The sequence below is a fragment of the Corylus avellana genome, chromosome ca1, assembly GCF_901000735.1.
Source record: "Corylus avellana chromosome ca1, CavTom2PMs-1.0".
In the NCBI taxonomy this organism is placed as follows: domain Eukaryota; kingdom Viridiplantae; phylum Streptophyta; class Magnoliopsida; order Fagales; family Betulaceae; genus Corylus; species Corylus avellana.
The window spans coordinates 34321658-34332635 of NC_081541.1; the positions used below are offsets into that span (position 1 = coordinate 34321658).

Below are 10978 nucleotides of genomic sequence, written 5' to 3' on the forward strand. Positions count from 1 at the left end.
TTATATATGTATAATTTGTTATTATGTAATCAAATGATTTAATAATCAATTAATCATGTGATATAATCATATAAATTATAGTTATAATATATTAATACTCAAATTGTAATTTAATTATCTAAAAAAAAATATTGTGATTTAATAATCAAGTGATTATGTTATATATATAAATATTATTATAATTATAATTATAAAAATATATTATATAAAAAGGCAGTTAGCGGCTACGGTTAGTAAACCCAATAACCTCTAACCGTTAACCACTAAGCGATTATAGCAGTTATGCTGTTAACGGTTAATGCGGTTAAGCAGCAAGTGGTTATTGAAACCATCTTTTCCTTTTCCCTTGTGGACTCAGTATTATATGCATATATAAGAAGCTTAATTTTCCCATGCAGGGACACTTCCCCTACCCCAAACACAAAAGACGCTTGAAGGTGACGTAGTGGAAGACTAAGGTAACTAATCAAAGAACAGCGTCTTTGATTCTACAAGGAGAAGTGTCTTCGTCTTCTACCCAAAAAGATAAAAACAAGCCCGCAGGCTAAAAGAAGGATAAAACTCCGCAGAGTATTTGAGAGAGAATTCTCTGATTTTATAATAATTCAATTGATTGAGTTTTACATAATAAGCTAACCTATTTATAGAAGATAAATCATTGGAGAAAAAGTAAACCTACTTCTAGTAGAGAAAGTAAATCTAATCTTAGTAGGAAAGTAAACATAATCCTAGTAGGGAAAGTAAACATAATTCTAATAGGAAAAGTAAATATACTCCTAGTAGGAAAATGATTAAAAGTAAACTATTTATTCTTGGGGGTGAGGACACACATGTCCTACATCAGTCTCCCCTTCTTGAAAAGAACTCGTCCTCGAGGTAAGTTTTGACTCATCTGGTGGAAAATATTCAAAAATGTCTGCCACGTTGAATGTTGAGGATATCGCCATTTCTTCTGGAAGATCGATGACATATGCATTGTCGTTAATCCTTTTTAGTATCTTGCATGGACCATACTTCTTATTCCTCAGCTTTCCAGAAGTACCAGTCGGCAGTCGCCCCTTGCGTAAATACACCATCACAAGATCTCCTTCTTGAAAAATCTTTGATCCCCGACCCTTGTCTGCTGCCGTCTTGTACTTAGCATAGGATTCTTCTAGATGCTGACGAACTCCCTCTTGGGTAGCTTTCACCCGTTCTGCTAAATGCTCCGCTGCTACACTTGCACCGGGTAGCTTAGGTAAAGCTGCAAGATCTACTGCAAGTCTCGGAGTTCTCCCATAGACGACTTCAAATGGTGCCTTCCCAGTAGATCGATTCACCATGTTATTGTAGGCAAACTCAGCCTGAGCTAAAGCCAGGTCCCACTGCTTTGGTTTGTCACCTGCAATACATCGAAGTAAATTACCTAGAGTTCGATTAACAACTTCTGTCTGCCCGTCCGTCTGCGGATGGCTCGTGCTACTAAAGTTCAATGCTGTGTCGAACCGCCTCCATAATGTTCGCCAAAAGTGAGACAAGAACTTGGTGTCTTGGTCAGAAGTGATAGACTTTGGGACTCCATGCAATCGAACCACCTCTCGGAAGAATAGATTGGCCACTTGAACTGCATCAGATGTTTTCTTGCAAGCAACAAAGTGAGCCATTTTGGAAAATCTATCCACAATTACCATTATAGAATCTGCTCCTCGTTGGGTTCTCAGGAGACCCAATACAAAATCCATGGATACATCTTCCCACGGTGCTTTTGGTATTGGTAGAGGCATGTATAATCCCGTATTTTGGGTTTGCCCCTTGGCGACCTGACAAGTTTGGCATCGTCGGACAAAATTACCTACTTTTTTCTTCAGTTGCGGCCAGTAATACCGCTCCTCTACCAGAGCAATAGTCTCGTCTCTTCCCAGATGACCACCCAAACCTCCAGCATGTAATTCTCGGATTATTTGTTCCCATAAGGAACTCCTTGGAATGCACAACCGATTCCCATGAAATAAATACCCCTCTTGAATATATCTCAGAAATTGGTTGCCCTGCCTTGCAATGCTTCCAGGTTTCACCAAAATCTTCATCTTCCTTATATAACTCCTTTAGGCACTCAAATCCAGTCACTTCAGCTTTCATGGTGATCAGTAGGGTAGCTCGGTGGCTTAAAGCGTCAGCTACACGATTCAATTTTCCTGACTTATGCTTAAGAGAAAAAGTGAACCGTTGGATGTAAGAAACCCACCGAGCATGCATCCGATCAGATTCTTTTGACTATTGATGAACTTTAATGCTTGATGGTCGGTATAGAGGACAAACTCTCGTTGGATCAGGTAGTGCTCCCACACCTTGAGGGCTCTCAAGACAGCATAAAGCTCCAACTCATATGTTGACCACTTCTGTCTTGCTTCTCCGAGCTTTTCACTAAAAAATTCTACGGGCTTCCCTTCTTGAGATAACACAGCTCCTATCCCGATGATTGATGCATCACATTCAACTTCAAACAGCTTGTCAAAGTCAGGTAAGGCAAGTACATGTGCTGTGCATAGCTTTTCTTTGATGATTGAAAAACTTCGCTCGGCTTCGTCACCCCAATTGAATTTTCCTTTCTTCATACACTCGGTGATCGGTGCTACAATACTGTTGAAATTCCGAACGAACCTTCTATAGAAAGTTGCTAACCCATGGAAACTTCTTACTTCTCCCACTGACTTGGGTGTGGGCCATTCTCGGATTGCTCTCACCTTCTCTTCATCCACTCGGATTCCATCGGCACCGACTACAAATCCGAGGAAGAGTAATTGATCCATCATGAAACTACACTTCTTTAAGTTGATAAACAACTTATTTTCACGGAGGACCTCCAACACTTTCCTCACGTGATCCATGTGATCCATCGGGTTGCGACTATAGATAAGAATATCATCGAAATAGACAACGACAAATTTTCCGATAAAAGGTAACTAATCAAAGAGCAGCGTCTTTGATTTTGCAAGGAGAAGCGTCTTCGTCTTCTACCCAACAAGATAAAAAAAACAAGTCCGCAGGCTAAAAGAAGGATAAAATTCTGCAGAGTATTTGAGAGAGAACTCTCTGATATGATAATAATTCAATGAGTTGAGTTATACATAATAAGCAAGCCTATTTATAGAAGAGAAATACTTGTAGAGAAAGTAAACCTACTTCTAGTAGAGAAAGTAAATCTAATCCTAGTAGAGAAAGTAAATCTAATCCTAGTAGGAAAGTAAACATAATCCCGTAACAATAGTAAATCTAACCCTATAAGGAAAGGAAATAAAATCCTAATATAAAATTGACAATCAGCGGGAATCGTGGCAATTTTTCCTTTTGTAGTTCCATTGTTTGAGAACGGATAAAATTTTGATCAAGCGGTGCTGCTTCAATATTATTTTTGATACTTTCTTTATTTTCGTTTTTACCGAAAATAAAGGTAAATATCGTCCTACATCAGAAGGGATTCGTGCTCGGGTTTTGATGGCGCTTATGACCTTCTTTAGGACCCTTTTCACTCTCTTCCGTTCAGTGGCTGGCCGTGTGATGAAGCAGCTTCCTCAAAACCAATCTAATCATGAGCAAAATATTCCTGAAATCACTATTGATGCAACAGACAAAGAGGAGTTTCGCCCCCCTTCACCAACTCCAGCTTACACAAAGGCAGCTCTGATGTCCTCTATGCTGAAGAGGCTGGGTGAGCTTGAAGAGAAGGTTGGTACACTCCAATCAAAGCCATCTGAGATGCCTTATGAGAAAGAGGAATTACTTAATGCTGCTGTTTGTCGTGTTGATGCCTTGGATGCAGAGCTAATTGCGACTAAAAAGGTAAAATTGCTAGTCCCAAACTTTATTGTTTTTATACAAAGCATTAGAAGTATTACTGTAGATTCCTTTCAACAGTCAATGATAATAACGTGTAGTCGTAGGGGTTGAGATACTCTCCAGTCACTGGACTGCCCAGTGCACATTGTAGCTGTCCATTACAGGTAAACTCACATTTCAAAGGTGAGCACAACATGCAATAGATGGTTGCCATGCACAGTGGTAGCATCCAGTGAGGGAGTGGATTTCAGCCTTGACTTGAAGCTTTTGTGGAAATACTGCACAGTATTTCATTTCATTTCTTTTTGTGTCACGTGTGACATATAACTTTTTCTTTTCTTTTTTCCCTTCTGATGCTATAATATGGTTCACCTATAGTTCTATTTTATGTCAAAATTTATATCTTAAAAAGAAAAAAAAAAAAAAAAAAAAAAAGATAAATTTGTATCCAATGCTTATCTTTTGTGTAAGAAAAGACAACTGGCTGTATATAATTCTCATTGTATTCTCCTTATTGTCATATACTATTTGATGTTTTTGCATAATATCTCGATTCTTGACTTGCAGTCGTGTTGTGTCTCACTAGGCATGCATTGCCCCTCATTGTTCTTTGTGAATCCCTGCAGTGTCAAAGCAGTAGGATTTGATTTAAAGATAACAGCATATGCATTCTTTACATATTTATTAGTCGACCGCATTTTTCAAAAGATGCATGAATTGATTGTGTTGTTTCTTCTGATCAGGCTCTGCATGAAGCTTTAATGAGGCAAGAAGAATTGCTTGCTTACATTGACGGTCTGGAGGAAGCCAAGTTGCGGGTAGGTTGATAAATACATATGTTTGTGTGTAGTATAATCTTTTGTTTGATCAATGGTATTTGTGGCTGATAAATTTTTTTTTTTTTTTTTTTTAATCAGAAAAAGAAGTGCTGCTGGTAAGATGTTTTGCTGATGAAGGTACTGCAGAAGATTTGTTTGATCTTGCAGCTGAGACTGTCTCTGCAGTTTGACGTACAATCTAATGCCTCCCATGCAATGTTTGGAAACAGTGGGACTTTGTAACCAAAGAGTTTTCTTATCTGTTAATCTAGTTTGATACTACAGCGAGTTTGTATCTTTGGAGCCTTGAGAATAATATTTTTCATGATTTATTTACATGTTTAAGCTAAGGAGGGTAATTTCGAAAACTAATAACTTTTTAATTCAGAAAACAGCGGATTTACCTACTGAATAGATAATATGGGAACCAGGAATGAGGGGGCCTTTATTTTTTCAGCAAAGGGTAATTTTTTTTTTTTCTTTTTTCTTTTTGGGTCACGATATTATACCTTAAGCATTAGTGAAAGGCAAGCAATACCAGTCCTCTTACTTATATGATGAGTTGCATTGCCAAAACATTGAGAATTTAATCCTCCAATTCATTTGAGAAAATGAGCAGAATAGACAATATGTAATTTTATTGTTTACACCTATTTATCACACTAATTTTATACTGACTGACTGATGTGACTTGTTATAAACGACTGTTCTACTCAGTCGATGTAAAATGGGTGTAAAGAATAACATTACTCTAGAAAAAAAAAATACATTATGACAAGCCCAAGAACCAAAACAAACTTCTCTACGTTTGTTACTGTGTTTTGGGAGGGAAGGGGGCGTTTCTTGTTTTTTGTTTGAGAAAGTGTAGTGTTGTTATATAAAGATGAAACTATTTTTGTATTTTGTGTTTTGAGTTGTTTGTTAATATATTTATATTGAGAACAAAACAAACATAGCCTTTCTTATGCAATTTAGCCTTTTTTTTTATCAGAATAGGGGAAACTTTTGCAGTAAATCAAAACAGGAAAAGTCCATGAAGGTTTACGTAAAACTAACATGATGGTAATATTTATTCAAAATATACACAATTAGAAAAGGGTGACGCACTCTTGATATACAAAAGCCTTTTTGAGTTAAATACTGGGAAAAAGCAAACATGAAACATCCAATGAATGCATTAAACAGCATCCATGGGGCAGAAAATCAACACAGCCGCCAACTTACAGTTAATTTTCTAGTTTTTATTTGGAGCATAGCACAGCAAACAGCACCCTATCAACTCGCCCAGCTGAATGGGTTCTGCAATCACAGTCCAAAAAACTTAAAAAAATGAAAGATTTTCTACCATCTATGAAATGTGTGCAACTGGGACTTGTAAGGAAACATCAGAGATTTAGTAACATACCATCTTCTTTTTCTTCTTCTTCTTATCCATGTAGGCTAGGATCTCCTGCTGTCGAACAATAGCGTCCTCAAGTGCCTGCAGAAAGAAAAGCAGTAGTAGTACATTTGGTTATCTAAATCACAGCTTCATTTTCATTGAAAGAATCCAAGATTTAAGAAAATCAGGCAATACATATATACCTTCTTGGTTGAGGATAGCTCTTGTTCGAGGGCATCGACACGGCTTAGCGCAGCATTCAGCATTTCCTCCTTGTCGGGTGGCATGACTGCTGGTTTGTTGCTCAGAATATTCACCTTGTCTTCCAATTCAGCCATGCGCTTCATCATTGACATGTGCTGGTTGCTGAAGATGGCAGGTGATGGCAACTGGTGGCCTTTAATCATGTTGCCATCATAGTAAACAGAGCCGCTATAAAGGGTTGCTTCGGTGAGTCTCCTTGGCATGTTCCTTGTCAAGCGAACCATAGTGATGATGCTCATAATAAAGGCCATGATCCCACCAACAATCTGATAGCTTATTCCTCCAGGAGCCTTGGAAGAATCATGCACAGGGAAACTACCTGTTGCAGTAGAAAAACATGAAGTAATTCTTCCAAATACACTGCTTATTTGGTAAATCAGTATAATGCAAAGTGAAAAACTCTTAAAGGTGGTGTTCTTGCTCTGGACATTTTGCAATACAAATTGTATGAGGCTAGGATTGATGGCAGTAATATAAATAAGGGAATCATCTGTTTGAAAACAAACTACAAGCCGGAATTATTCTACGTCGAATCAGAAAACCTTGCAACATGTTTACTAGGAACTGGTCAAGTTAGCCTATAAGTTTATTGTTCATTATTATTATTATCAAACACATAACTGTCTGTAATTTTTGAGTATCAAAGAGGCCCATTATGTACCTTTGGAACGGTGAAATTTATCATTTTGTACCGATTTTGACCAAGCTGCATCCACAGCCTTGTCAACCATTGGAGCAAAGCCGTTATAGGCACCCTTTCTGGTGACAGGAGACTGCATTGAGTATAAAAGGATTTTAATGAACTGATGAGGAGCAAGGAAACAATCTCTATACAAATTGCAGGATATTTTCTCAAAGATAAAAAATTAGGCATTATAGAGTGTAACTTCAGTTTATGTGAACAAGATGAAGTTGCAAAAATTCCACCCCCTTATGTGCTTAAGACATATGAATTAAGAATGAGATGCTTGGAAGAACCAAGACAACAAAGGTATCACCGAATTCTTATAAATCAGTTGAAAGTGTAAGATTTTCCAGAGTCCACTTAATAGTATAATGATTTGTACAAGTTTCCTCAAGCATTCATGCTAAAGTTGATCAACATGGTTAGATTAATTAGCTTCATCATGCTAAGCAGGAGATAGTTTTGGATGCCAGAATGTGATGGAAGCCCAGAAAACTTACTTCTTCAGGAACAGGAGAGAGTGTTGGATCTTCTGCATAGTCCCTTGAGAATCTTTGAGAGAGACATTGCAAGTCACCTGATTCTGAGTTGAAAGAATTGTACCTCTTCATCATGTTATAACATGAAAAAAGTGTTAGGCAATTAATAAACACTCAGTGAAGATCAAAAACACCCAAAAGTTGAAAGACAAATTCCAACTCACTACATTTGGGCATGCATTCTCATCTTCAGAGATTGTCTTCTCCACAATGCCTGACAATGCTTTCCTTGTGCATTTGGCCTCACCATTTTGAACCATCTGGGTAATCAAAATAACATCCTCCATCATTTATTGCTTATGTTATATATGTTGCTGAGAAAGCAAAATAGGAAATTATTACTCAAGTGAAAAATCATTTAAGTAGTATACTTTAGTTACCTTCAATATGTCTGGATCATTCCATGGGCCCTTATCAGAACGCATGCAACCACCCTTGTCTGCACACGTACAAGTACCACCGAAGAAGTCTGGAAGCTCACTGCAACAAATACAGGAAAACAGCTTGTAAATGAGGTTTAATGAAAAGATTTTAACCTACCATTATGCCATCAAGCATATTACTAGATGTTGTTATCAAGGTAACTAAAAAGTAAGGGTCTTGTTATTGAGGAAGATTTGTAATCAACATTTTCTTTCTTTTTTTTTTTTTTTTTTTTTGTGTGTGTGTGAACTTGATGAAGAAAGTGATACCTAGCATCAATTATTTCAAGCAGCTTGCACTGGTATTTGTTTCCCAGGACCTGGTAAGTGAATCATGAAATTTGTTTAGCAGCATTACTTGATCAAAACCAGTGGTAGTTTGGGAGAAGTAGATGACGAATTCTTACATGAATTTTTGCAGTGGTCTTGGGATCAAGGAATGTTTTAATAGTATTCCATAAGAGCCTAAATCCAGAACCAGCATTGATGATGAACATGCGGTTCAGGCTCTGCAATAGACAGAAGAATCAGTTCATATGAGTGAACGTGAAAACATATCTTCAGACAAAGGTAGCAAACCAAGAAGCTCCAGGCACATGAGCTTGTAAAGTTACAATGCTGCATACCTCAGGATAATTGTCACCATCAATCTTCTGAAGGCGCTGAATAAGTTCCCTTGCAGATTTGCCAAATTGTTTAAGCCCCTGTGGTAAATCAGTCATTACAACTTTAGGATACACCTCTTCCAAAAGTAATTAATTGGAAGCACAGGAAAGGAAATTCATTCCAGGAACAAAAAAGAAGCTATAAAGTTCTTTTTCAATCAATGTTAGCAAGCTTACATACAACGCCCGCTTAAAGTTTTCTAAGCAGACTCCTTATTAAATCACCACTTATTCCATAAAATCAATGTTCAAATTCAATATATCAATTCGCATACCGTTTTAAATCACCACTTATTCCAAAAGGTTAAGCTGAAAGCAAAGTATGATTTTAATCATTTAATTAATACTCTAACACTCTTCTAAAAGTTGGTTTTGATTCAATGTTAAAGATTTGTAAGTGGGTGGTCTAGAATTCTATGTTTGATGATTCAAGTGTTGCTTGGTTGACCAGAAAAAAAAAAAAAAAAAGAAGCTTTCATACCACTCCTTGCACGTCTAAAATAGTTGTGCTCTGGTCAATGTGCTTCTTAGCAGTAATGGAGCAGGCTGGCATCTTGACAGCAAAGGTCCTCTCAAACTCCCGCACGTGATATTTCAGATAACGGTCCATTGTTGTGGCTTGCAACAGCTTGTTAGAATCAACTTGGCCAAGTCTTTCAATGTAAACAGGTCGTCCTTCCTTATCAACTCCATGATGCCCTTGTGGGTAGTAGTTTAAGACTTCATCAATCTCCTTGAATTCGAAGTCCTTAACCAAGAAACCAAAGAGAAAAGATGAAAATAGTTTTCGAGTATTTTGTGTTTTGGGTTGGTTGTTAATGTTTTTGTCTTTGAAAAGAGACAACAAAAGGAAGAAGGAAAAAGTTGGTATTTCCATGGATACCTCCATGATTGTGTCTGCATCAAACTCCTTCCTCCACTGCAGCATATCAGCCCACATTTGCTTTGCTTTCTCAATGTCAAATTTCCTAGCCCTTAAAAATCTGCACCATCATTCATATATTAATGAGCTGAGCTGGTTTGGTTATCCATATTCTGCAGATAAAAGTGCAACCTTTTAAGCTTTAATAGCAAAGAAACTAACCTCAGCATCACATGATGATCATCATGTTTAGAGGGCAATAGTTCTTCCAAGATAAGTGCTTGGCGGAATGCATCCACAGCCTGCAAGTCCTCTGCATCAATGTCATCCTCAATAGAAACAGACATAACCCTACTGTTTCTCCGGCCTTTCCTTTTCAAGGAATGCCTAAACTTGGTGGAGGCATTGATTGCCGCCTTCTTAAGAGACCCAAGTCTTGTCTTCCTCTCATCCTCAGAGCATTCAATTTCAGTTTTTTCAGGACCTGTTTGTAGACACTCAGACATAACAGAAAAATGTAGCCATTAGTGAAAGTAGGCCATACGCCAAACCACGTCTATTATTATAAGTTCTAATAGTGTAGATTTTTTTTTTCTCTTGGAACCCAATCAAACATCAAGGACCTCCAAGAATCGTTTTTTATTAGTTTCATACAGGGCACATAAATCATGAATTATTTAGAATCATCAAAACCATATGGAAAGCTCCCATGATCTATTGAAACTGAAGAAAAAAAACAAAAAATATTGATTGCTAGAAACCTTACCTGCTTTAAACGGTCGTTCAAGAGGTCCAGACATGGTGTCACACATGGTTGAGATATTGCAAGGTAAGCTCAGATTAGACCACAACTATGAAGGGTAGGAGAATCAAGCACTCATATATAACAAGACGCCCAAACTAGTGCCCTCTAAGGAAATGCCTACACCTTTAAACATACACAAAAAGTCAGAACATTGCTGCAACATTCATATCAGACAAAATCTACCTTCACATTACACAACAGAATCAATAAAAGCCCATTGCAGAACATCATATTGGTCAAAGAAAATGTACACCTATATATATATATATATATATATATATAATCAGAAGCAGAATGCAAAAGAAAAAGGTGGGTGAAGAGAAAGAAAGAGACAGATGGGGAAGGAGAGGAATGAATACCTTATTGACAATAATGTGTATCAAAGTGGTGTCAAGATAGGAAGAAACAAGTGTATATATCACCCGACTTATTCTCTGAACTTGCGGCCTCAAAGGGACTGCCAAAATGGACAGCCAGGATGATATGACAGATTTAGAAAGTGAAAGTTGATGTTCCATGCCATTGACAGAGTCTGCAGGGTATGCATGGAAACTTTCCCATCATTTTTATTTTTTATTTTTTTTTGCTGAGAAAGAGAAAGAATTAGCGAAATGCAAGCCACTCCGTTCAAACACTTTCTCTTCCCTCCAACCAACCAACTCCTCTAACTTCTCCAACCTCTACTTTCCGGCAAAAAATTAACCAAGTAGTTCCATGTTTC

The 10978-nt window shown here is 37.5% G+C and overlaps 3 protein-coding genes across 5 annotated transcripts; 1 reads left to right on the forward strand and 2 right to left on the reverse strand.

The window, feature by feature from the left end:
• Positions 1–2165: 2165 nt before the first annotated feature.
• LOC132170691 (uncharacterized mitochondrial protein AtMg00860-like) lies at positions 2166–2876 on the reverse strand. The gene has a single exon (XM_059581772.1). The coding sequence runs from the start codon at positions 2874–2876 to the stop codon at positions 2166–2168; it is 711 nt and encodes a 236-aa protein (XP_059437755.1).
• Positions 2877–3469: 593 nt separating this feature from the next.
• LOC132166895 (phosphatidylinositol/phosphatidylcholine transfer protein SFH8-like) lies at positions 3470–5026 on the forward strand. The gene is made up of 3 exons (XM_059577752.1): positions 3470–3819; positions 4560–4634; positions 4734–5026. Exons 1-3 carry the CDS (start codon positions 3475–3477, stop codon positions 4752–4754), a joined length of 441 nt encoding a protein of 146 aa, XP_059433735.1. The 5' UTR covers positions 3470–3474; the 3' UTR covers positions 4755–5026.
• Positions 5027–5750: 724 nt separating this feature from the next.
• LOC132186932 (phosphatidylinositol/phosphatidylcholine transfer protein SFH3-like) lies at positions 5751–10641 on the reverse strand. Of its 3 annotated transcripts, none has more exons than XM_059601065.1 (15): positions 10617–10641; positions 10219–10380; positions 9675–9936; positions 9474–9573; positions 9072–9338; positions 8552–8629; positions 8333–8434; positions 8196–8245; positions 7884–7983; positions 7671–7763; positions 7465–7569; positions 6941–7052; positions 6219–6598; positions 6040–6114; positions 5751–5933 (listed from the first exon to the last, which is right to left on the reverse strand). In XM_059601065.1, the coding sequence occupies exons 2-15, from the start codon at positions 10262–10264 to the stop codon at positions 5910–5912; spliced, it is 1794 nt and encodes a 597-aa protein (XP_059457048.1). In that variant the 5' UTR covers positions 10265–10380; positions 10617–10641; the 3' UTR covers positions 5751–5909. The 3 variants fall into 3 exon arrangements, with proteins under 3 accessions (XP_059457048.1, XP_059457040.1, XP_059457056.1); XM_059601057.1 differs by having other exon boundaries at positions 7668–7763; XM_059601073.1 differs by having other exon boundaries at positions 5751–5954; positions 7668–7763.
• Positions 10642–10978: the final 337 nt, after the last annotated feature.

Excerpts from the sequence above, each read along its gene's own strand:
- LOC132170691 (XM_059581772.1), bottom strand. The coding sequence starts at position 2,876 with ATGGATCACATGGATCACGTGAGGAAAGTGTTGGAGGTCCTCCGTGAA.
- LOC132166895 (XM_059577752.1), top strand. The coding sequence starts at position 3,475 with ATGGCGCTTATGACCTTCTTTAGGACCCTTTTCACTCTCTTCCGTTCA. Across the intron at positions 3,820-4,559 it reads AGCTAATTGCGACTAAAAAG|GCTCTGCATGAAGCTTTAAT; the intron begins GTAAAATTGCTA and ends TCTTCTGATCAG. Across the intron at positions 4,635-4,733 it reads TGGAGGAAGCCAAGTTGCGG|AAAAAGAAGTGCTGCTGGTA; the intron begins GTAGGTTGATAA and ends TTTTTTAATCAG.
- LOC132186932 (XM_059601057.1), bottom strand. The coding sequence starts at position 10,264 with ATGTGTGACACCATGTCTGGACCTCTTGAACGACCGTTTAAAGCAG. Across the intron at positions 9,339-9,473 it reads ATGCAGACACAATCATGGAG|GACTTCGAATTCAAGGAGAT; the intron begins GTATCCATGGAA and ends TTCTTGGTTAAG. Across the intron at positions 7,570-7,667 it reads AGAATGCATGCCCAAATGTA|AGGTACAATTCTTTCAACTC; the intron begins GTGAGTTGGAAT and ends AACATGATGAAG.